This window comes from Lissotriton helveticus, chromosome 5_1, assembly GCF_964261635.1.
Source record: "Lissotriton helveticus chromosome 5_1, aLisHel1.1, whole genome shotgun sequence".
NCBI classification, from domain to species: domain Eukaryota; kingdom Metazoa; phylum Chordata; class Amphibia; order Caudata; family Salamandridae; genus Lissotriton; species Lissotriton helveticus.
Genome location: NC_136065.1, coordinates 713295282 through 713320796, shown reverse-complemented (window position 1 = coordinate 713320796; position 25515 = coordinate 713295282). Strand labels below are relative to the sequence as shown.

The window sequence follows — 25515 nt, the reverse complement described above, 5'->3', positions numbered from 1 at the left end:
CAGGATATGGTACAATTTAATTTGCACAAAAGGTCTCGTCCCAATAAACAGACTGGGCTGGAATCACACACCACCAATTGGTGGTTATCCTGAAATGGTCCTATTCTCATGGGTAGTTCATTTGTCAATGGATTTGTCATTTTCAAATTAGTTACTCCCACCACTTGGATCAACTTTCCTGACAAGGTTAAATCTGGGACTACTTCTGTGCATACTGTGAAGCGCGCTGCTCCAGTATCTAACAAAAAGGTAACAGGATGTCCATTCACCTTTGCATCTACAAACGGTCCACTCTGATCCACTTCCAAGGCTGCACCCAAAGTGCACTTTCTCTGCCCCCCTCTGATACTCATGAGGGTCTTGTATTTTATCTAACCTGTCTTTTATCTCAAAGTAAGGCATCTGACGATATGTCTGATTACTCATGAGTATTCTTGGAGGTTGTGGTATCTGCATTTGAGACTCACAACTACCTCCATACATGGATCTAGGTCACAGTATTCACCTCTTCTGACATTGTCCCTTTTCCTCATATTGCAATTGATTTGCAGGATTCAATCTACACTCGCGCTTCCAATGCCCAATTTTGTGACAATAGTGACAAGTTGTCACACGTTTTTGATTTGCCACCCACTCAGCTCCCATACCAACATCTGTACCACTTCCTCTACCCTGTCCAGGTTGAGATACCGTTTTCTGGATCATTCCCCTACCACTTCCTTGTCCTTGAACTATCGCTCCTCCAACCCCTTGCACCCAATCTGGCCGTTCAGCATTTCTCAACTGCACCAACATTAACTTTGTATTCTTTTGTGCTGCCTCTAACTGTCCACTGCAATATTTTGCATATCGCTAAATTTCATTGACAGATTTATTCTGCCATCATATCAAGTGGTGCTGAAACATCAAACTGATATCAGATCTCACCCCTAATACAAATTTAGAAACAAACTCTCCCATAACTTTTGGCTAACAGTGCCTAGTCTACTATGTTGTTTAAATGCCACTAAAAGTCTCTCATAATAATCATGTACTGATTCTTTAGGATCCTGATTAGTTCGATCAATTTTAAGCCAATCGACAGTCTGCGGGGCCACTTTAGACTGCAACCATGTAATCATTTGTTCATATTTCTTCAGCACCTCAGCTGAAGGACCATTAGTAACTGGATCTCTAGCTGGATCTGCAGCAGGCCAATTGACGGCAACCTTACAAGCCATCCATAGATCACCAAAAACCACTATATCAAACAAGGTATTCAAATCAATCCATAACACCTTTGACATCTTAACAAACCGATCAATCTATTTATACCAATTGGCAGGTTTTTCTCTCAGCCGAGGAAAATCATTAGAAAATACTGCCAAATCACCCCTGCTCTATGGCACATGTACATAACCTCTATTCTGTACTTCTTTTTAAGGGAAATTTCCTGCTGCCCCCAGCACTGTACCCAGAGGCGGAGTATCTCCTACAACTTTCTTGGCACTTTTCTTTTTCGACCACCTTTCTTCCCATTTATCTAATACTTTCAATGGTCGTATTGCTATGACCAAATCTCTAATTTGTGCTTTTAATCCTGTCGTTCGTTTTTCCTCTAAATCTTGATCAGTATAATTCAATCTACAGCTCCCTTGCATCATTTTTGTTTTGGTTTAATCCATCTCATACCGCTTTGCCAACTGTACCAGTGCTTCATGGGCTCGCTTTGCCTTTTTAGGGACATCCTTAGCTACGAATAACAACTTGCTCGGATCATGTTTCAATCCTGTCCAGGAGCAGATTCCCTTCTATCACTTCATCTATTTCAACTTTCAATCTCACCACATCTAACAATGGTGCTTTCATTGCCACTTGTATGAATCTCTGATCCCTCTCACTTCCTGATTCTTCCTTGCCACAGCTTTGAGCTCTCCTTGGCACTGCGCCCTCCTCTATTCTCAATGCTGGACGACTTTCCCTCTTACAACTTCGACTTTTCCAATGATTTCACTCACACACACCCTGTGACTCAAATAGTACTCAAGGTGCCTCTCATCTCATTTTCTATAGTTCTTCTTTTGACATCATTGACTCCCTCACTGGTGGAACCCACATACTAAGGTCTGACATAGAATTTGCCAAAGCTCCTGTTTATCTTCGTTCTGACCCACTGTCCATCCTTGATGGATCAGCAGTGGCTGGCAATGTAGTGCTAGCTTCCACTGGCCTCTGAGCCATACCTTTTCCAGTCATTGTAAGACTACCTCCTGACATAGTCTCTTCCCCTTCTCTGGTCTGTTGCTGTTGACTTTCACTTGGGTTATAGTTCGAAACCACAGGTCCAATCGTAACTGGTACATTAAGAGAGTCTGGTAACTGCATGGCACATGCACTTCCACTGTTCTCAGGATCTGCATATCCTGGCCATCCTGGCCCTCCAGACCCCCCTGGAATTCTTATTCCCACTGCCATACTCCCTCTTACACCTGTTGTCTGATCTTCTGAACCTGTTCAACCTACCCCTAAGGGTTCCCCAGGCTGCTGCGTTCCCTCCAACTCCGACCAGGAATCACTAGGTGGAGGATGTTCTGCTAACAATCTCTCTAGAAAGCTGTCATCTGTATCACTGTCCTGCTCTGCCTTACTCCGTCCTTCAGACCCTCTTTTTAGTAACCTGAATGGATATAAGCGTTCTCCCTCTATGGTGTCTACTCTCCACCTCTTCAATTTTGCATCCCACCTAGCATCCTGATAGGCCTTCATTGCTTTCTTCATTCTTCCCTGTGAAGCTTCTCTTCTTTTCACCATTGCTGCTCTCATTCATGCATCTAGTGCCTCAAATTGCGTTGGTCTAGGTGGAGGCTTCAGAGAAGACATCACTCCTCTCAGCTGGTATAGCACCTCCATCCGAAATGACCCATAATGAGGGAAAGCCAATTCTCCCTCTTTCTCTGTAACTTTGTGCTAATTTTGCAGCCACACCATAGTATGGAGCCCTAAATGTGTTGCCTTATAATGCGCTGGGGCATCCTCTGGTGGAGCTTCTTCTCCCACCCGAGTTACCACTCCTGTGTCGCCCCTACACATATCATGCAACACCTTAAAACATCTCATTGTGGGCATGGCTAAGGTGGCGACCTGAACAAACGTGGCAGCAGAGGCTCCCTGCCGCGGCCTTTCACCCCTGGATCTCTTACAGACATAGCCCCAAAGTACACGCAGCATTTTGTGGCACAGTGTGTGGGGAAGCTGCGGCATCAAGAAATGAAGCGAGAGCCGCTCCCCCACTGTGAAAGCGCTGGGCGGTTGCGAGGCCGACCCAGTGGCGCTGCATGAAAATCGAGGCCCCTGCTTGAGGCCTAGCCGTGCTGACGCCGGCTGGGGAGCTGCCACAGCAAGGTGGATTCGGTGGCGGCGCCTCACAACGACTAACTAGAGAGCGGTGGGTGGTTCCGGTGGCGTGAGAGGAGCGCAGCAATCCCCCAAACGGAGCGCCCCGAAAAGTGTGCGGCCAACCAGACGAGGCCAAAATAGAGGGCGCAGCTTTGTGGCCTAGCCGTACCTGCACTGGGACCCGAAGGCACACAACAGCACAACAGCAAGGGAGCCAAGGGACTGATGGAGTGAACGTGGGTGCGGCACCCAATCGGAGCAAGGCAGTGGTGGACACTAAGCGGGACTGCGGCGGCGTCCCACGGGGCCCCGGCCATTGGTAAGCTCACTACGGCCGCATTGTGTGGGCAGAAGACATCAGACCAGCGCTTGGGGCAGTTTAGAGAGGCAGTGCACAGAGGCCCAAGCATACAGGAGATTGGAGAGCACAGGCGCCCTGAGCGGGTGAGCAGATTTGACAGCGAAGGAGCGTTGCTGGGGCCCAGTGTGACAGCAGCAAGCAGGAGCTGGCGGAGGAGAGCGTGCCTGAGTCGGGGGCCCATTGAGACAACACGGCAGTGGTGACGCTGAGTGTCGGGAGAGGCTTGGGGTTTGACACGCCGCTCCTCCACAAACTAAACGTGCAGGCTGGTCCCATGCGGCCTGCGACGGCCCTGCCCTCGGAAACCTGCCCTCTCCCAAGGACCAAGCATGCAACCTCGGAATCATCCTGGATTCCAAATTCAAAATGGACCATCAGATCAACTCTGTCGCATCCTCCTGCTTTCACACCCTCCAGCTTCTATGCAGGACTTTCAAATGGATCCCCCTCTAGCACAGAAAGACCGTCACTCACGCCCTCATCACCAGCAGACTTGACTACGGCAACGCACACTACACTGGAATAAACAAAAACCTCAGCCGCAAGCTACAAAACATCCAGAACACCGCTGCAAGACTGGTCCTCAACCTGCCAAGACAGTGCCACATCATACAACACCTGTGGACACTCCTCTGGCTCCCCATCGAGGCCAGTATCACCTTCAAGACTCTCACCCAGGCATACAAAGCCCTCCACAACACCGGACATGAATACCTGAACAGCCGACTCGAATTCCACCCACCCCAAAAGACCCTACCATCAGCCCAGCTCTCCTATGCCGTGGTCCCCAACACCAGGAAGTCCAGATCGGGAGGCCGCTCCTTCTCCTTCCTCGCTGCCAGAGCCTGGAACACCCTACCTATCCACCTCAGATAGACGACATCACTCCCAATCCGGCATGAAAAACCTCAAAACGAGGCTCTTTGACAGATCTCTTCCTTGATGGACTGGAACCTGCACCTCCCCTCTTTCCCAGCACCTTGGGAACCTCATGGGTGAGTAGTCGCGCTCTACAAACACGTGATTGATTGATTGATGTACAATGTACGTCAAGAGAGGAAGTATTTTCATCAATTGTAGGCTCATACCGGGGACATGGTTTGACATCTTTGAATTCCATTGTTAAAATTCATCTACACTTAATCACAGTATGAACAGCGACATACTCCCAGTTCATGTTTTTTAGGGCTGTTTTCGATGTTGTGCACTTCTCTGTGAGGGAAGATCAACATTTCTCCAAACCCAGTGTACTCAATAATGCTTTAAGACAGGTAAGCCACAATATTTTAATTGGAGATGCCGGAGACTTTAGACTAATTTTCACTGTTTTACACATTAGACATTATCACTAAGGCCCACTCGATATGGCTCAAGAGCTGGGGAAGTCCACAAACAATACCAGTAGGTCAGAAGTCCACACTCTGTTTTCTGGGATACACCCACATTGGGATCATGGCTGAGCTAACTGGAAGTTTCAGTAGAGATCTAATGAACTTATGTTCGACCATTGTCAGCTTTTTGGTGTTCATAGCCTTATATTTCTGAGCCATACAAAGCTGCCCCTAGGGACTTTATAATATATATCTCAAGAGCTGGTGCCACCCTCTTGGACATTGCTTGTTGTTGGATCGTGGCTATGCTCACTGTGTCGTGGGTTAGTATAGTGTGTTTTTTTGGAGTTGGGGAATTAATTTGCTGTAAGTAAATAACTGAAATATGACACCTTGTCAAATGAGTTATTGCCCACATGCAACCTCTTATGATTTTCTTATTTATTCTTTTGATTACCTCAAGTTGTTTTATCCTCAAGCTGGGACCTTGTTCTGCTGATTTTAACCCCGTTCTCTGCCAAACCCTTCTCCCTGTTCTCTGCCAACTGCTCGCGGAACCCGCTGCGCGGGTCCCACTTCGTGTGGGGCTGCCTGTGCTGGCCGAGGAGTCAGCCCTCTAACGCTGGGATTTGTCTGAAGGAGTTTGACTGTGCAGGGCTGCGAGCGTGTTGCGGCGCAGGACTACAAGTCCCAGGAGCGCCGCAACCCCCAATTGCCACCACCAGGGACGCTCTCCCTGCAGGCTCCTCCCCGCAATCCTCACGGTTAAAGCCGTCTCCGCTGGTTCATCGCTGGATTACCTCAAGTTGTTTTATCCTCAAGCTGGGACCTTGTTCTGCTGATTTTAACCCCGTTCTCTGCCAACTGCTCGCGGAACCCGCTGCGCGGGTCCCGCTTCGTGTGGGGCTGCCTGTGCTGGCCGAGGAGTCAGCCCTCTAACGCTGGGATTTGTCTGAAGGAGTTTGACTGTGCAGGGCTGCAAGCGTGTTGCGGCGCAGGACTACAAGTCCTAGGAGCGCCGCAACCCCCAATTGCCACCACCTGGGACGCTCTCCCTGCAGGCTCCTCCCCCCTCTTACCTTGACTGTATATCTGTAACAGCCGTGTCCCGCAGCGCGGGAGCGACCGGGAGCGACCGGGAGAAGCCCGGGACAAGGGCGGGACCGTCTGTGGCCGTCCGGGGCCGGAAGAGGCTGGGCTGGGCCCCCCCTCTGATAAGCTTTGTTTTAGTTTATTTATTTATTATTATTAGGCTTGTACTCCTATCTACCCCTGAGCTCTTCAAATTGTTATTCGTGAAATAGTGTTTTATTTCTATTTTAATTATTTATAGGCTGACTTAACTTGCCCACCGCCTGTTTAGCAACCCTTTTCTTTTAGACATTATTTATTACTGTATTATTATTCAAGAATGTCTAGCCCGATTCCCAATTCTCTACCTAATTGTGTGAGTGCATCCATCCTCGGCCCCCTTGATACATTTTTTACTAGAGCCACTAAAGATATTGATAGAGAGTTAGCTCTAGCTGAAAGGAGGGCCGAGCGTCGCCTCTCAATTGAGTTCCTTAAGAGACAGGCCCCTCTTAATCATGAGAAGGTTGTTGTAAGCACTTCGGTACTCGATAGTACGTATGTTGAGGCTGATGCGGAATTATTTAACACTGATAACATTCCTTTAATTTTCCAAGAAAACCAACTTTTATTGGAAGACTTAGATTTAGCTGAGGAGGGTAAAAGTAACTTGCCCACGGCCACATCAAATAACCTTATAGATCTCAATACCCCCTTACCTTTGGATGCTGTTCCCCATTCTATTAGTAACATCTTACCTCCACCACTGAAGATCCAAACTGAGATAGTCACGCTGCTTGATCCCCAATCTACTACTAAATCAAGTAGACCGCGTGAAAATCAAATAAGACAAGGGAGCAGAGGAGCGGTTACCCCAGCTATTCTAACTGAAAATAAAATTATAAATAAACAATCTGAAAGCAATCAATGTAGGCAACACACTTCTATTTTGATACCGAATAATGTGCCTGCGATTAAAAATTCTATCACTTCAGCAGGCACATCAGCTTCAACAGTTAGGAAATCCACAAGTAAAGAAAAGTCTCGTCCAGTGGTTTTGAAGCCACTGCACACCAATAGATTACCTTCTACCCAAACAAACTCCTTTAATAGAGGTAAATCTAATTATAAAAACACAGTAGATTTGCCCCCGGACTCATCTAATTTTGTTGTTATTTTAACAGGCGTTCCTGTTGTCCCAGAGGGAAATGTGGAATCAAACACTAGCTTAAAAAACAAAGTCATTCACTGGCTACGTTTGAATAGACCACTACCTTTACACTTGAATGGTGACATTGTCTCAGTTAGAAAGTGTTTTTGGGTGGGCATACGCCCTAAAGATATAGAGGGTGACCTGATTATTGTCAACTTTCGGGATCATAGGGTGGTCACTTATATTAGTGACTGGTTCCCGGGTAATAGTAATGGAGGAGTGTCAACCCGAAATTTGACATACTTTTACCCGGAAACCATGATGTTCTCCTCGATTACACCTTGGATGAGACATGGTTTGGATTTTCCCTATCATCGGAAACAATTTATGAACCAGTTTATTCCCACCCATTTTAACAGAAATGCAAATTTTTTCCCTCCGCAAAATCACCCTAATATGTACCCTAGTTCAAATAACCACTTCCCTTCAAATCCTAAGGATCTTTGGAATATTCCTTTATCAAATATGTTTGATCCGTTAACCCCTATGGATTTAAATGACTGACTGAAACTAACCTCCCAACAAAAAATCCCAGCTCGGGACAAAATGTTTACATTTTCTTCTTTGGTTGAGGGTGTTATGCCTGCGCCAGTGTCCCACCATGATTCTACCCTGTGGGATGATGTGAAGACAATAACTAATAATAACATAAATGCTGTGGAGGACCCTTGGGTTAGTGATCTACTCCAAAACTGCTGTGAACAATATAATGATTCTTTTGTTTATGGCAAAAATGGAGAAAATGTTATTCAAGGGAATACGGGATCCATGTATAAACTAAATCTTAATTCTGACTTAGATCAGTGGTGTGGAGACAACCCTTGCACATTTAGAGATATAAATACTCCCGATGTTGATGTGGTAACAAATTGCAGAGAAAATAGGGTAGATGGGTGTGAGCTTGCTCATCCAATAGAGAAATCACTACAGGGAAATGAAGGCAATCGGGTGGAGGCTAGATGTTTCCGTTTAATTTCTTGGAATATAGCCGGCCTTGGACGAAGGTTAGAGGATCCTGTCTGGTTAAATTATATTGAATCTTTTGACATTGCCTGCTTCCAGGAGACATGGAGTACTGTGGATCAGAGTTTGGATGGATTTCAAATGTTTAATGTTTGTGCAATACCATCGCAAGCAGGGAGAGCTAAGGGTGGGCTTATGACAGCTATCTCTGTAAAAAATAACCTAAGACATGTGACCCGAGTGGTGGAATCACCTTGGTACCAATTACTTATGATTAAGGACTTATTTCCGGTAACCCTTCTTCTTGTAAATTGGTACTACAATATATTTGATCCCCATGTAACCGTAGTTATTGATAACCTACAGGAAGAGATTGTTAAGGTGACAAACAGGGTCTTCCCTCTTCTAATTATATGGTTAGGTGATTTTAACTGTGAGTTATGCAAGTTTAGCGGATCTAGGGTGTGCGGTCTGATGGATTTAACTGACCAACCTATGGCTCATTTTACCCATTCAAAACAAGGGGAGGCTCTAAATAGTATTGTCATGAATAATGATTTATGCATCTTGGATACGTCTAGCTTTTCTGGTGCATTGAATATACCCACTTTTCAAGGTACAGGGGGCAGAATGAGTGTAATTGATTTTGCCATGGTGTCTAGGGGTCACTCTCATTTTCTGAAAGATTTTAGAATTGAGGCGAACCCAGCTAGTGACCATAACCCCCTAACTTTGAGTTTTAACCTGGCTCTCGAGAAGAACCAGTTTGTGCAACAACCGATAGTATATAGCCAAAACCAGGGTGTTACTTTAAGGTGGTACAAAGTAAATGTGAGGCAAATTGAAGCGGATGTTTTTAAGGAAAATCAGGATAAAATAGAAATTTGTCTGACAACTATATCAGATCCAGACCACATAATTGAGAATTTTGAATTGTTATTGGGAAATGTTGCTTCACACCTTGTAAAGACAGGGGGGAAGAAACAAGATCGTGGGTCTAAATGGTTTGACGCAGAATGTTCTTCTGCTCAAACACATTTAACAAAGGCATTATGCCAAGACCCACGTGATGGAGGTCTGGTTAGATCTGCTAGGAAAAGATATAGGGAGGTACTGATTAAGAGAAAAAATGATCTAAGGACCAAGGCATGGGAAGATTTGGAAAAAGCGGTTGATCTAAGGGATAATAGGCTCTTTTGGGAGAATATAAATAGGCCTTTTTTTAAATCAGGGGAAGATAATACTATTCGAGTGCATATACCTGAAGACTCCTGGGTAGCTCACTACAGTAAATTTTTTAACCCAAATGAGATATTGTTGATTGCTACCACGGGTGAGGGTGATTATAATTTTAATATAGAATCAGCAAAATCATTTAGTGATTCATTAATGCTTTCAGAGGTAAAGTTGGCCTTGACCAAGGGGGCTGCCTTAAAGGCCCCAGGCCCTGATGCAGTACCCTTGGATCTTTTCAAACATAATTTGGAGGTCTGGTCCCCATTACTTTTGAATGTTTTTAAGGCAATAATCCTGGGGTCCATTCCGACCTCATGGAAAGAGGCGGTTGTGGTACCTATTTCTAAAGAGGGTGATAAGTCTGACCCACGCTGCTATAGGCCAATATCATTAATAGACGCGTCATGTAAGTTAAAGGGTAGGGTGATATTGGCTCGCCTTGAAACATGGGCAGTGTCAGCGGGGGTTATTGTAGATCCCAATATGGTTTTAGAAGAGGGAAAGGAACCACTGAGCAGTGTTTAAACTTAGCACTGATTATGGGCAAGTACATGGGTGCCAAGAATAGTTCTATCCATTTGGCATTCATGGACTTGTCCAGTGCTTTCGATACGGTATGTAGGGGTAAATTGTGGCGGATGATGGAGTCTATGGGGTTTGAGGAGCCTTTGGTTACTCTGCTCCGCAGGCTTCACGCTGCCACAACGGTGAGAATTAGATATGGCCCTGGGGGAGAGAAAACTAGACCTATATTATCTACTGGAGGTGTCTGCCAGGGATGTATTTTAGCCCCCTTTTTATTTCTGGTTTACACGAACGGACTAGAAAGTTTTTTGTTAGAAACTGGTGCTGATTTCCCTCAGATAAATGGCAAAAGAATTCTAATGTTGTCATATGCAGATGACACTGTCCTAATGACCCTTACTCCCAATAGCATGCAGACGTGCCTGAATGCCTTTGACATGTTTATGGGTAACTTAGATCTTGGGGTCAATTTTACTAAATCTTTTGCCATGACTTGTGGTCCGAAAAGTGTTAAAAACCGCAAGTACATGGTGAGGGACTCAAATATAGAGAAAGTTGACAACTTCAATTACCTGGGAAACCTTTTTAATAAAAAATTGAACTGGGAACCTCTGATAGTAGCCCGGGTTCAAAAGGTTACACAATCAATTGAAGCTCTTTTTCGCTTTGCTAGTAAATTAGGACAACGACGTATAGCTGAAATAATAACTTTGTATAAGGCTAAATGTGTCTCTGCTATGACCTATGGTGCTGGTGTCTGGGGGTCACAAAATTGTGAAAAGCTACAGATTATGGAGAATAAATTTATAAAACGTCTCCTATCTGTCCCATCAAGCACATCAAATATTTTTTTGTCATGGGGAGGTTGGTATTGAGTTTGCAAGTGACATTATAAAAGTAGCGCCATTAGTAGTGTGGTCTAAGGTTTGGCAGTCTGAGGAACTGAAACTGACAAAAGATATCCTACAAGACTGCCTTAAACTTGAGTACTATAGGGAAATTCCATGGCTTCGCTATGTCAGAGATACCCTTAATAAAATTGGGCTAGGAAACATGTTTACAAATCCTGGCATGATTAATAAGGATGCTAAGTTAACCATCAAAAACGCCTATAGTTCTAGTTTGGGTTCCTTAAGGAACAGTGAATATGTATTACGTGTTCAGGGCAAACTAGTGCGACCCTTTTATCTATCATATATTATGAATACGCAATGGCGTTTCTATTTGACAAGGTTTCGCCTTGGTACTCTACACTTCCTTTTTGCCTTTCCAAAGCAGGGGGGGTGGAGTGAGAAGTTACCTTGTTGCCCCTGTAATAATAAGGTTTCGCAAAACACCTTGCATCTTATTCTTTTTTGCACTTTGTATAAGGTCCCAAGAAATATTTTTATTAGACCATTACTATTATCCTTTGGATCGTGCTATTATAAAGAAGGATATGAACACTTATTATCTTTGTCAACTGCAAACATCTGTAATGCTGTACTGAGTTTTATTAGATCAGCTCTTGTGATTAGAAACCGTTATTGAATGTTTATGAAAATCAGAATTATGTAAATATGTACCATGGTTTTATTGTAGTTGGTGTTTTTATATTGATGTATACTTTTATGATTTCTTTGTGAAATCGAAATAAAGTTATGAAATGGAAATGGATTTGCAGTGCGAAATAAAATAAACGTGGTCCCTAGCTCTAGCCCCGCTCAACACAGAAGATATTAAAGTAATTTAGCCATTGTTGTAGCCCCCAAGGGGACTTAGAAAGTAGTAAAGGGTTGTCAGCAAAGAGTACCGTACCTATATATTTCCATCATAGAACAGGTGACACTCAAGGTTGTGTTTTAACATACAGTAACATTTTATCACCAGAGCGAACTGTAGCATTTGATTTTTTTCTGTGAATATATATTTCATATGTCTAGATATACACATTATTGCTGATGCAACATATTTGAAACTGTGTCTTTTTATTTTAGTTCATATCTACAAAAATCTGATCATGTTATTGTATTTCTTTCAGTTGCTGCTCATTTGTTGGCCGTCGCGGTGGAGGTCCTCAAGCCATATCAATTGGCAAAAATTGTGATAAGTTTGGAATTGTAGTCCATGAGCTGGGCCATGTGGTGGGATTTTGGCATGAACATACACGCCCAGACCGAGATGAGCATGTCTCAATAGTGAGAGAGAATATACAACAAGGTAAGCTTTGTACTCAATGCTTCATGAATACGTATTGTGCCAATACAGAAGGAATTCACAAGGTATTATAACAGGAGTTTGCCAAATCATGTTTTCGTTTCTACTGCAAACTAGAAAATCTGATGCCAAGCGCTTGCAGTGCGTTTTGAAAATTTCAGAGTAAAACGATTATTGAAAACTCTTTTTGTTAAAATAATTTTTATTGAGAGAATAAACACCGAATGAAAGCAGTACATATCTGGAAAGAGATGTAAGAAATAAAAAATCGATAAAATCTTTTGGAACAAGGATAATACCTAATAACTGGCAAATATCATGATAAAAAGAAATATTGTAAGGAGGAAATAAGTAATAAAGTTGAAGAAATACATCAACATAAAAGAATGTGTTCCATAAGAAAAAAAATGTGTTCATGTGTTTTGTTGTATAGAGACAAAGAGGGAAGAATAGGAGCAGGCAAAAGGGAAACAAAGAAGAGGGGGAAGGAGAGATAGGAGAAAGAAGGGGCAAATGAATAGAGTAAAAAATGAGTGTTATGAGAAGGATGAGTGTGAGGATAGAAATGTAGTAAAAGGCAACCATAATAAATCAGATTTAATCTTTAGAAAAATAGAGGAATGAGAAACAGAAGCAATTCTATGTTCATCACAAATCAAATGCCACCATAGCAAAAAGGATATTTTAGAGTTATCTTTCCAACATGTTAATATAACTTTAAAGGCGAGAGCAATAAAATCGTCAAATAAAATAGTTTTGATGGGGAGGTGGTCAAATTCAGCAGATATAGTACCCAAAAAGATATTGTGAATAGCAAATGGAACATTACAAGAAAAAATCAATAAACATTTCAACCATATAGCTTTCTAAAAGTCATATACCTTGGGGCAATAATAAAGTAAGTGCATCAACGAGCCTTCAAAAGAGAGATAGGACCAACATAAGGGAGAAATAGAGTGATCAATTTTGTGTAAAAAGAGGGGAGTAACTACAACTCTGTTATAAATGAAATATAGGGATTGTGTGATATCGGCAACTTTAAAGGTTTTGAAAATCTTTTACCACGTTCGGTCCTATGGATGAGCAGAAAGCGATTGAGATAACTCTTGTTCCCAAAGTAATTCGATAGGTGATTTACTCCGAGTAATGATAGGAGAGGATAGAGTTTAATATATAAGAAAGAGGCACTGGGAGTGGGGTCAAAGGGAACTTGAAATAAGGGTGTCGCAGGGATAAGTGAAATAGGAGCAGAGTTGGGGCTAAAATTTAGCAAAAAGGTTTGGAGAACCGGGGATAATGTATTATATTGATGAATATAAGAGTCAGGAAGGTTACATTTCTCTTGTAATTGGTGAAAGGGTATAATCGAGTTGTTAACTATCAACTGATGTACATAAGAAATACCCTTCTCCTTCCAGTGTTTGTAGTAAAAAGATTTGTGGCAAAATTTAATATAGATATTAAACCATATAGAAGAGGATAAAAAGGATTGATAGGAATCAAATCCTTGGGTAAAAAGAGTATGTAATAAATGGTGAGAATATTGTAGGATAGGGTATTTGGAAATGAAAGTACAATTGGACATGCACACAATATCTTGAAAAGAAAAGTCATGTAACAATGAGCGTTCAACAGCAACCCATGTTGGCATAGAAGAATCTTGATAGTCTTTAGACATGGCAGAAAATTGACAGATCAAATAAGCAGTGTGATATCATTTAAAACCAGGAAAACGGACACCGCCCTCTGATTTTGGACAAATTAATTTAGATAGAGCAATACGAGTACTTTTGTGATTCCATAGAAATTTGGTACAGAAAGAAATAATCTGAGAAAAATAGTAATTAGGAATTTTAAAAGGTAACATTGAGAGTCTGAAAAGGGCCTGAGGTACAATCATCATTTTAATCGTGCCAAACCTGCCCCACCAGGATAAAAATAATGGGGACCAAGAAGATATTAAATTGGTGAGCTTGAGTTTTAAGGCAGAAAAATTATGGGCTACGGTATCAGGAATATTTGAGGAAAATCATGTTCCTAAGTATTTAATCTTTTGGGGGCACCAAGTGAAGTTAGTTATATCAAACATGTATCGGTAACAGGATGAATTTAGGAGGTAAAATCTTAGTTTTGGAAAAATTAAGTTTGTATCCAGAAAGATTTGAAAATATAGCAATCTCTTGTTCAAAATGGGGAAGGGAGTTGCAGGGATCGGACATGTAAATCAAAATATCATCTGCATTAGCAGAAAGTTTATTTTCATGAGAGTTAAGTTTAAAACCAGTAATATCAGGGTTATGTCTAACACGTTCAAGAAATGGTTCTAAACAAAGGAGAAAAGGTAATTGGAAAGGGATCCAGCCCTGATGGGTGCCTCTTTGTAAGTGAAAGTATGAACAAAAAAGACAGTTGACAAACACACAAGCAGGTGGAGCAGTATATAACAATTTGATATAAGAAATAAACGTTTGACCGAAACCAAACCAGTTAAGAGTATAGAGCATATATTGCCAATTTATGCCGTCAAAACCTTTCTCAGCATTGAGTGAAAGGGCAGCTAAAGGGGAAGAGTACTTTTTCCAAGGGCAAGAATATTTAAAAACCTTCTAGCATTGACAGAAGCAAGTCACCCTTTAATAAAGCCAGCTTGATCTGGTTTTATGAGGTGTGGGATGATCTTCTCTGAGCTAAAAGGTTTGCAAACATTTTACAATCAGAATTAGTCAGTGAAATGGGTCGAAACTCTTTATCCAGTTAGGGAATGACAACAATAAGGGTTTCTAAAAAAGAAAAGCATGCTCTAGAGTTGGAGAGAAATGATCAAAAAAGGACTAATAATTTTGGGGCAAACTTGTGGAAAAAGTTGAAAGTAGTTCAATTGAGAAACCATTCATTCCTGGGGCTTTGGCCTTTTTTAAATATTTAAGAGCATCGGTAATCTCCTGATGGGAGATATCATTTTCAAGAGGTAAAAAAGTGTCAGAAAGGGATAAGGGTTTACGGATACCTAGGAAAAAAGTCTCAAAATCTTTTCCAGAAGGAGTCTTCTGTATATAAAAGTTAATAATAGGATTGAAATGTATCTACAATATCTGAATCGGAGGTAAAGAAGTTTGTTGGTTGTTTCTGAATGGTTAGGTCCAATATTTTGACGTTCTGATTTGATTTTTAAATAGTTAGCTAACATTTTCCCTTGCTTAGTTTGGCTTTCATGAAATTTAGATTTAATCTTAAGGAGAATGTTACAAGCATTAACAGTGGCAATACTATTCAAGGTAGATTTGGCTTTAATCAATTCTTGCAGAGTGGAGGAGGATTTAGAGGAAACGCAATTGTGTTCCAGGGTCTTAATCTTTTGCAGAGTTTCATGATATTCAGCATTGAGTAATTTCTTTTTCCTTGCAGAATAAGCAATAGTAAAGGCTCTAAATGAGCTTTAAAAGCATCCCAGTTGTTATGAACTGAGGTTTACGAAGACTGGTTAAGTTGAACAAATTCGTTAATAAAGGAGGTTGCTTCTGAAATGAAGGTCTGGTGTGAGAGCAGGTGATTGTTAAAACGCCAACGGCCTTGTTTGCAAGTGTTGAGGGACATATGAAAAGAGGCAGAATAGTGGCATGGTCAGAAATAAAGGTAGAACCAATTTCAGAGGAATGGATACAAGGGAGCAATGATTTAGCAACCAGAATATAATCAATACAGGACATAGTATTGTGAACAGGTGAAAAGAAAGTAAATTCACAAGTATCTGGATTACATGTTTTCCATACATCATAAAAATGTCGAGAGGCGATGGCAGAATGAAATGATTTGTGGGTCTTATCGGGTTTAAATTTGCATCTAGATTTTCTATCAGAGAAAGGGCCTAACCAATTGTTAAAATCACCACCAACGATTATATTGGGGTTAGAGATAGAGGATAATTTCAATTTAATATAATGCAAAATTGTGGGTCGGGTTTGACAGGACCATAAATGTTGAAGAGAGTAACTTGTATTTTACATATAATAGCATCAACCAAAGCCCATGGCCCATTGGAGTCCCATTCAGTTGATAATATTAATGCATTAATTGATTTATGAAATAAAATACACCACCATGGCGATCAACAGCAGGAGAGAAAACAATATGATTAATCCATTGACGTTTGAGCTTAAGAGATTCCACACCATTACAATGAGTCTCCTGTAAAAAAGCAACATGAGCATTAAGTTTGGATAAATGAGACAATACCTTTTGATGTTTGACAGGGTTACCTAGACCATGTGCATTCCACAAAACAATGTTAAACATGTTGAAGGGTGAGGGGGAACATATGGGGACGGGAACAATAAGCTCCAGGACCAATAAAAAAAAAGAGAGACAACATTTATCAATTGTTAAACAAATGAAAACAGAAAGTATTGAATAAGGGGAAAAATAGAGATAAAGAAAAACACTCATATAAAAAGAAAGATAATGATAAGAAAACACCTTGAAGAGAAAAAACAAAGAAACAAAAAGATAGGGGAAGAGAGAGAGAGGAGAATGAGGGACAGATAGAAAAAGAGTAAATAAACATATCAAGGAAAATAATCCAGACCTGAAGAGAAACAAGCAACAGATATGAGAGAAGCATAGTAATGCCGAAAACAAGGATGGTGGTAAGAGTGAATAGACAATGAAAAGCTTCTTAAGAAATAAAGAAATAACAAATAGTAGAAAATAAAGAATGAAGGATGAGAGCGAAGGAATGAGAATACTTTAAGTAATATAAAACATAAGAAGAATAAAAGATGAACTCTAGAGAAATAGGAAAGAAGAACGAGTAATAGAGAAAAGATATATATATATTTATAAGAGCAAAATCAACCAATTAACAGAGAAAGTAAAATAAAACCATTTTAAGCATTAGTTTCCATGTTACGAGAAGAAATGCTGTTTAGAAAGAGTTTCAGTTCATCAGGATCATCGAAAGAACGTGAGCTTCCTTCATGAGTAATTTTGCAAAGGCAAGGATGGAGAGTGCCATATTGAATGTTCAAGTGTCTCATCTGGGGCGAAGAGCCAGAAATTCTTTACGACGGGCATTCGTTGCATTGGAGATATCCTGTGAAATGAAGATATTATGTCCCAACCAAATGAGACGTTGTTTAAGTTTAACAGCTTTCAGAACATGCATAGGTTCAGTAATATCCAGGAAGAGCATTATGATACTAGGTGGCTTATTTGAGTTAAGGGGGAAGACAACCCAAACGGTGTGCCTGCTGTATGTTAAGAGGTGAGGAGGATTGAAGGTCTAAGAGATCCAGGAAGAATTTCTTCAAGAAGGATAACATATCAAGGCCTTCAATATTTTACGGGAGACCATAAAGGCGAAGGTTGTTCCTACAGTTTCAATTTTCAAGGTCTTCAGTGTGGAGTTTAAGTTTGTGGATCTCTTGCTCTAGCAGACAAATTTTTGTAGAAAGATCTTGAAGGTCTCCCACACGGTGCTCAAGCTCCAACACCTTTCCCTCCATGACAGTCCAGCGGTCTATTTGTTGTAACTTTTCATTGGTAGCGGACATAAAAGGTTGAAGACAGTGTACCTCATCTAGCATAGAGTCAAGAACAGGATTTTTTGAGGAGAAAATGGGAGAAGACGGATCATTTTTGTGTCATTTTGGCTTTGCACCTGAAGATGATGGTTTAGAGGTGCCGGGCGGATCACTGGCCATCTTGAATTTCTGAAGAGAATGATGAGTAGTAAGTAGCGAAGGACAAATCCAGCCCATACTCCAAAGGAGAAGAGGGCAGGAGCAATAACCATTCATGAGTAGGCAAAAAGATTAGAAATAAACAGAGGGGCAGAAGGAAAATACGTTAGTCACTGTAGAGGAATAAAGTGTCCTATTAATATTCACCCCAATGTGAAGAGGAGCCGCCATGGAAGAAAATTACCACTGTCTGCAGAAATGTAATGCAATTCACCTTCCAAGCTAGAAAGGAGAAAAGGATCATTCAGTGTTCAACAGTGAAGTAGAAGCACTCTGTAATATGCATAATCCGCATTAATTCAAACAATTGAAAGGAGTGACATATTGAAGAAAAGTCACAACCACAGCTTTCAACTCATATGAGCAAAGAGTGTAAAAGCAAAGAAGAGTTTATGAACAACTCATATTCCAGATGTGAAAAAGACACAGGAAGCACTCATTGGCATTTCAATAGTATAAAGGTGGCCCAGCTGAGGAGAGAAACAGAATGCGAGCGCTGCGACTTAAAATGGCGGACGCTCACGTTTCATTGAAGGAGAAAACACTGCCGCGGGTCCCAGGCTCCAAACAATGTTGTGGAAGTAATGAAGCGGCACAGAAACTCACCGCCGCCTCATGATTACTGGACAGCAGTCGGAGTTTGGAAGCTCCACTTCAAAGAGGCACCCTGTGAAAACAAGCATTTACAATGCAACGGTCTCGGCATTGCAAAAGTTAGAGCTATTAGCATTGTAAATGAACGCGAGTTTAAGGTCTTGACATTGTAAATGACAAGGTCTTTTATTTATGTTTTAAAAAACAAAACATAAATAAAAGTCATTGTCATTTACAATGCCAATAGCTCAAAGTCGCGTAATGTGTATGGCTAACTACAGTAGCCTCCTGACGAGTGCCCTTTCACTTAATTTTTTACAAATTAAAGCCCTGGCACTTTTTGTTTTACAAATTAAGCACGGGTGGTGTCCGTGTCTGTGAATGGGAGTGGTGGTGTCCGTGTGTGCATGGCAGTGGTGGTGTCCGTGTGTGCACGGCAGTGGTGGTGTCTGTGTGTGCATGGCAGTGGTGGTATCCGTGTGTGTATGCCAGTGTTGGTATCCGTGTGTGTATGGCAGTGATGGTGTCCGTGTGTGCATGGCAGTGGTGGTGTCCGTGTGTGCATGGGAGTGGTGGTATCTGTGTGTGCATGGTAGTGGTGGTGTCCGTGTGTGCATGGCAGTGGTGGTGTCCGTGTGTGTATGGCAGTGGTGGTGTCCGTGTGTGTATGGCAGTGGTGGTGTCTGTGTGTGCATGGCAGTGGTGGTGTCCGTGTGTGCATGGCAGTGGTGGTGTCCGTGTGTGTATGGCAGTGGTGGTGTCTGTGTGTGCATGGGAGTGAAACAGCTACTTTTTGTAGGTTTAAAACGGATGCAATAGTGCCTTAATTATCCGTTCTTATGCAAAATGCCATACACACATGTGCTTATAAATTTGCGGCAGACATGATCTTATGCAGATGACAGAACCATCTGCCACACGCATGATCTCCCTGGGATGACTTTCATTAACGGGGATATGAAATCACTGTGGATTGCAGGAGACAAAAAGAAATTTTAAAGAAATTCCATAGAGTGGTCAGAGATGGGAATTACCAAATTATTATTATTATTATTATTTATTTTTGAAGCTTGTAAAGCGCACGGCTACCCCCGGTGGGGGTGTCCCGGTGCTGTAGACTGCACTCTAGAAAGGAAAGGCATACTTATGCAGAGGGGAATAACCAGGTCTTCAGTCGGCTGCGAAAAAGTGATTCAGACGGAGTGAACCTAAGGTCTAGAGGAAGGGTGTTCCAGAGTTTGGCCGTCATAACTGTAAAAGCTCTGCCGCCCATTCTGGAGCGACAGAACCAAGGAACTATAATACGACGTAGATTGTTAGACCATAGGGATCTGACAGATTGGGAGAGTACAAGTCTCTTTCGTAAGTATCCTGGTCCTGACCCATTAAGGGCACGAAAGGCCAGAGTCAGCATCTTAAACTGGATACGACTGGAGATAGGGAGCCAGTGTAGCTCTTTGCGGTAGGATGCAACCAACTGACGGTAGGGGATATTGCCAATCAGCCTCGCTGCCGCGTTCTGAACGATCTGTAGTCGTTCAATTTGATACAGAGGGGCCCCAGCGTAGAGACTGTTGCCATAGTCCAAGTGAGATGTTATTAGGGCGTGAGTAACCGTTCTGCGGGCATCCACGGGCAGAAATGGTAAAATCTTTCTCATCATGCGTAGTTTCCAAAAACAGGCTGCAGTAACCTTGTTTATTTGGGTTTTACACGAGAGGGCATCGTCAAACTGAAAGCCCAAATTGCGAACAGTTTGAACAGGAATAGGAGGGGGATTGAGCACAGTCGGCCACCACAAAGTAGGAGGTATTGAGATTTTTTGATTAAAAAACAAGACCTCCGTCTAATCGGTGTTGAGCCTAAGATGGTTAGCAGTCATCCAGGAGCATATTTCGCCAAGACAGTGTCGAAAGCTGGCGAAGCTGGAGTCAGAGTGATCTCTGAAAGAAAACATTAGCTGTGTTTCATCAGCATAAGAGATCACTCTGACCCCCAACGACTCAACCACCCTAGCCAGAGGGGCCAAATAGACATTGAAAAACAATGGGCTCAACGCAGAGCCCTGCGGAACTCCACAGACAAGGGGCTTACTCTCAGATTGAAATGGTCTAAGGAGTACCCTTTGCGTTCGTCCTTTAAGAAAGGAGCTGATCCACGACAAAGCGGGACCACCCAATCCAATCTGCTCTAAGCAATCCAATAATATCTTATGGGACACCGTATCGAAAGCGGCGGATAGGTCGAGGAGGACCAACATGGCCTCCTCGCCCCTACCCACACACTCTCGAATGGTCTCAGAGACCTCCAGGAGCGCCGTCTCAGTACTGAAACCAGTTCTGAAACCCGACTGGGAATCGTGTAGTAAAGAATTGGTCTCTTCGCTGGTTTAGGAAGGAGGGAGATAGGGCGGTAGTTACAAAATTGCGCCGGGTCCGCAACCATCTTCTTCAAGATGGGAACTAGCATGGCCTCCTTCCAAGCCGGTGGAAATTAGCCCAAAGGTAGTGAGGAGTTCCAGATAGAAATGAGAGGTTCGATCAGAAGGGGAGCTAGGCTACCCATGACCTTGGGCGGGACCGTGTCTAAAGGGGAACCAGATTTGCACTGAGTGAGCAATTTAAGTGCAGACTCAGTAGTGAGATCCTTAAAAGCTACCAATGATGGTGAGGTATAATCCTTGTTCTTAACAGTAAGAGGGGATAGTACAGATGTTAGGGCAGATGGGAAGGAGGAAGTGATTTTCTCAATTTTGTCTTGGAAGTAATCAGACAAACCATTACAAAAGGTCTGGCTAAAGAGGTTCTGGGGTGTCATAGCGGGAGGTTTGACAAAGTCTTTTACAATATTAAAAAGAGTTTTTGCAGAATTCTCTGCGTTTTTAATTTGTAAGGCAAAAAATTCTCTCATTGTGGACTTTTTTAGTTTGATAAAATTCTTTAAAGAAGCTTTGTAAATACTTTTTGCTTCTGGATCATAGAAGAGTCGCCAGCTGCGTTCTAATTTTTTACAACCGCTTTTTTCCTCACGCAAGACTGGAGAAAACCACGGGGCGGAAGGGCGAGATCTTGCAGAGGAGATTGGCAGTAAAGGGGCAGTGGCCTCAATGGCAGATAATAAGGCTGAGTTGAACTGGGCAACACTTGCATCAATGTCATCGGTAAGTGGATCCATGGGGTACGAGAAAACAGGCTTTAAAGCAGTGCAGTTGAATTTATGCCATTTTCTCCTGTAATCCCTACCATGTTCCACCGGGCTCGGTACAGGCGGGAACATGATATCGAACGGGAGAAGGTAATGGTCGGACCAGGTAAGGGGAAGAGAAGGGTGAACTATTGTACCAGGGAGGTTTGAAAAAATTAAATCTAGAGTATGGCCCGCAATATGCGTCGGGCCCTGGATCAATTGAGACAACCTCAGGCTCTGCAGGGTGTCTAATAGTTGAGTAGCCTGGGAGCACGAGGGATCTTCAACGTGCAGGTTGAAATCGCCTAGTACTATGAAGTGCGGGTGTTTAAGGGACAGGTCCGCTATAAGATGTACAAGCTGCGTTAATGAGGGGGCTGAAGCACTGGGGGGATTATACACTAGAATGCCGGTCAAAAAGACAGCAGCTGAGTCTGAAATGGTGAAATACATGGCTTCAATCAGCCCAATATTCTTACGTTTTTTATAGTCAGTCGCAAATGAGATTTCAAAATGATGGCAAGGCCACCTCCCGTTTTTCCTTCTCGGTTAATACCCATGAAAAGATAGTCAGGGGGGGTGGCTAAATGGATGTCCGGATTAGAGGTATCTTTTATCCAAGATTCTGTGAGGAACAGTATATCCCATCCATGAGAGACAAGTAAAGTCCAGATTTCGCTAGCATGGCGGGGAAGCGAGCGACAGTTGATCAATCCTGCCCTCAGTATTAATGGGGAACGTGTGCGGTTGATTGAGGTGGCAGATGGAAGAACACGTACACCCCAAGGAGGAATAGTCAGACCACAGTGTGGGCAATTAAAAGTGCGACCCTCCAGAAAACTCGGAGGGCAACGAGCAAGCGGTGAGAAGGTGCCAGAACTTAATTGTACAAGCTGCTCTCTGGTCCAGCTGATAGAGCCCGTGTTGATAAAATGGGCAGGGAGACTGGCCCTGGGCCCGGGACAGGCGCGGACGGGGAGTCAGTTGATTTTTATACATAGCGAGGAGGGTGGGAGTTGTCCAAGAGCTGGACCGCTACCCTGCCTTCCCGTAATATGGCGGCGGCTATTCTCTGCGTACCGGCGTCAGCACCTCAATTCGGCTGCGCCGGTAAGCAATGTAGTGAGGGAGACCCTGGGGGCGACGTGAATCTCACCTTCAAAGGTCGTATTGCCACGAGATTAAAATTGCACCGGGTAAAATATTTACACTTTTTAAAATAATGTCAGCAAAAATCAAGTACTCTGATTATCAAAGGAGGGAAAGAGAAGATCGCCCCCGGCTTCCGCCTCAGGGGAAAGAAAGCTGTAGTCTGCAAGCAGACTGGAGAATCAGCCCTTAAGTAATGCGGGAGGGCGGGAGTCGTCCAAGAGCTGGACCGCTACTCTGCCTTCCCGTAATATGGCGGCGGCTATTCTCTGCGTACCGGCGTCAGCACCTCAATTTGGCTGCGACCGGTAAGCAATGTAGTGAGGGAGACCCTGGAGGCGGTGTGAATCTCACCTTCAAAGGTCGTATTGCCACGAGATTAAAATTGCACCGGGTAAAATATTTACACTTTTTAAAATAATGTCAGCAAAAATCAAGTACTCTGATTATCAAAGGAGGGAAAGAGAAGATCGCCCCTCGTTTCCGCCTCAGGGGAAAGAAAGCTGTAGCCGAATGCACACAAACAGCAGAAAGGCTCGTTCTGGTGAGAAGCATCAGAACGGAAACGAGCATGCTGGAGGCCTTAACTCTGGAGACGGATGTTTGGGTTGTTGGACCAAAGCATACACAGCAAGCTAGAGAGGAAATTATAGCTTGCGCTAAAAGTAGCCACACCAGATCGGGCTAAAGGTCCTGAGCTGTTGCCAGTATGCATGAGTCTCTGTAATAAAAGTAGCTGCCATGCTGTTGTCGTGTGCATCGCCTTGGCTGAAAAGAGTGTGTGTGTGTGTGTGTGTGTGTGTGGGGGGGGGGTAATGTAAATAACAGTGATTCCTTCATGAATAAGGAGGAAAATGATCACAACTCTAATAAAGGGAAACCGTAACGCTGCACACAGGACCCTTCTGTCAGATAAACTGCTAAAAGTGGCTGAAAAAGCAACGTTCAAAAGGGGCACAGCCGGACTCAAAATACTGATCAACCAACGTGGCCTCATGCCACTCAGGGGTACAAGCCTTAATTTATTAAGTCTAGCCCATGGTATGGACGTAGTGTTGGACAAAGAAGAAATATGCACTGGAGTGGACAGATATCGAACAAGGATATAACACAGAATGTAAACTGCAGGCACCGCGTGCCTCTCTGCAGACTCCCCCTGCATTCCAGAGAGGTGCGCAACGCGATCCGGTCAGCCCTAGAATGCCGTGGAGACCAGACCTGGCCGCGCGCACAACGTTATCCTATGGAAAAACGCTGCGCGCGGCCAGGTCTTGTCTCCCTTCGGCGTCTCAGACTGCTGAGACGCCGACAATAGTTCTCGGCGAGAACGCGCTTTCAGCGCATTATAGCCGAGCCCTAAAAAGGCTCCGCGTCCAGACGGAGCTCACGGCAGGACTGCCATGTTGCCTCAGCGTCTGATTAATGAAAACTCTGATCACTGAATTTACATAATATTCAAGGGTAGGTAATTTTTTAAGGTAACTTTGAAAAGTATTATCGACTTTTGATTTAGAGCTGAAAGACAGTGCTAAATCTATATACAAAGAAATGCAGGATCCCCAAAATGTTCCTAGGAGCCCTTTGCTGGCACTGTTGAAAACAAAGGCTGTCTGATCTTGAATCCACTTTAAAACTTTTGCCCTCACCCCTACTCCTGTCTTTTTATCTTATTCTTCCAGCTTTTTTTTCATCCCTGTTTTCTCTCATAGTCACTTTTTCACTATCTTTTTATTACAACACCTTTCTTTCTCTCTTGCTCTGGGTGAAAGCATGATGATGAAAATAAAAGAGTGCTGGCTTAAGAACTGCTGAGTGCTTTATGAGTAAATATGTTAAGGACTTTTCTGCCTGTAACGATTGGATAGCGAGTTACTTTTTTAAAGTCTTTGATAAAATAGGATTGTATGCTAGTTTATAAATTTGTTGCAGAATACATCCGTTCTTTTAAGCTAGAAAAGTAATACACACTCGCTAAAGAGGCCTGTGTGTAACCTGTAGATTTAACAAAATGGTACCCGATGTATTGCATTGCAAAAAGGCTGAGCTTTTTAACCTGAAATTTGAAGGATACATGCAAGTCCCTGCAGCACGAACATATATCTACTGGGTAGTAAACTGATTTTAATTGGCTGTTTTATTAGAGCAAGTGTACATTGACATCTTTCTTTTTTGTTTGTTGTTGATAGTCCTGGACCTCCTCCCATTTCCCCAAAAACTTGTATTGCTCCCAGAATCCCTTCTTCCATTTGAAATTGTTTGCAGAAGTATTTTCCAATAGGTCTGAATCCAAGATTAATGCTAGAAAGTTTGAAGTTTATGGCCTTTCTATAACTTTTCCAAGTCTTCCTGTTCAAATCAAGTAGTTAATTTATATAACAAGAAATACATAGGTCCCGATTATGAGTCTGGCAGTCCACAGACAACATGTGCCCTCCTGTGCCCATGGCATGGACTTTTCAGTCCATGCAGTGTAGGAACTGTTTTCGGCTTCCCCATGGCTGTGCCCGTTTCTAGAGGTGCCGCAGTGGGAATGCCAAAAACTAGCACACCAGACAGGAGGAAACTCCTAATCTGGAG

At 42.8% G+C, this 25515-nt stretch overlaps 1 protein-coding gene across 1 annotated transcript in view; it reads left to right on the top strand.

Moving 5' to 3' along the window:
* TLL2 (tolloid like 2) overlaps positions 1 to 25515 on the top strand; it is a 2328887-nt gene that overhangs the window by 1115677 nt on the left and 1187695 nt on the right. The window contains exon 6 of the mRNA XM_078643121.1: positions 12096 to 12274. Coding sequence (XP_078499247.1) covers positions 12096 to 12274 — 179 coding nt within the window. The remainder of the gene's footprint in view (positions 1 to 12095; positions 12275 to 25515) is intronic.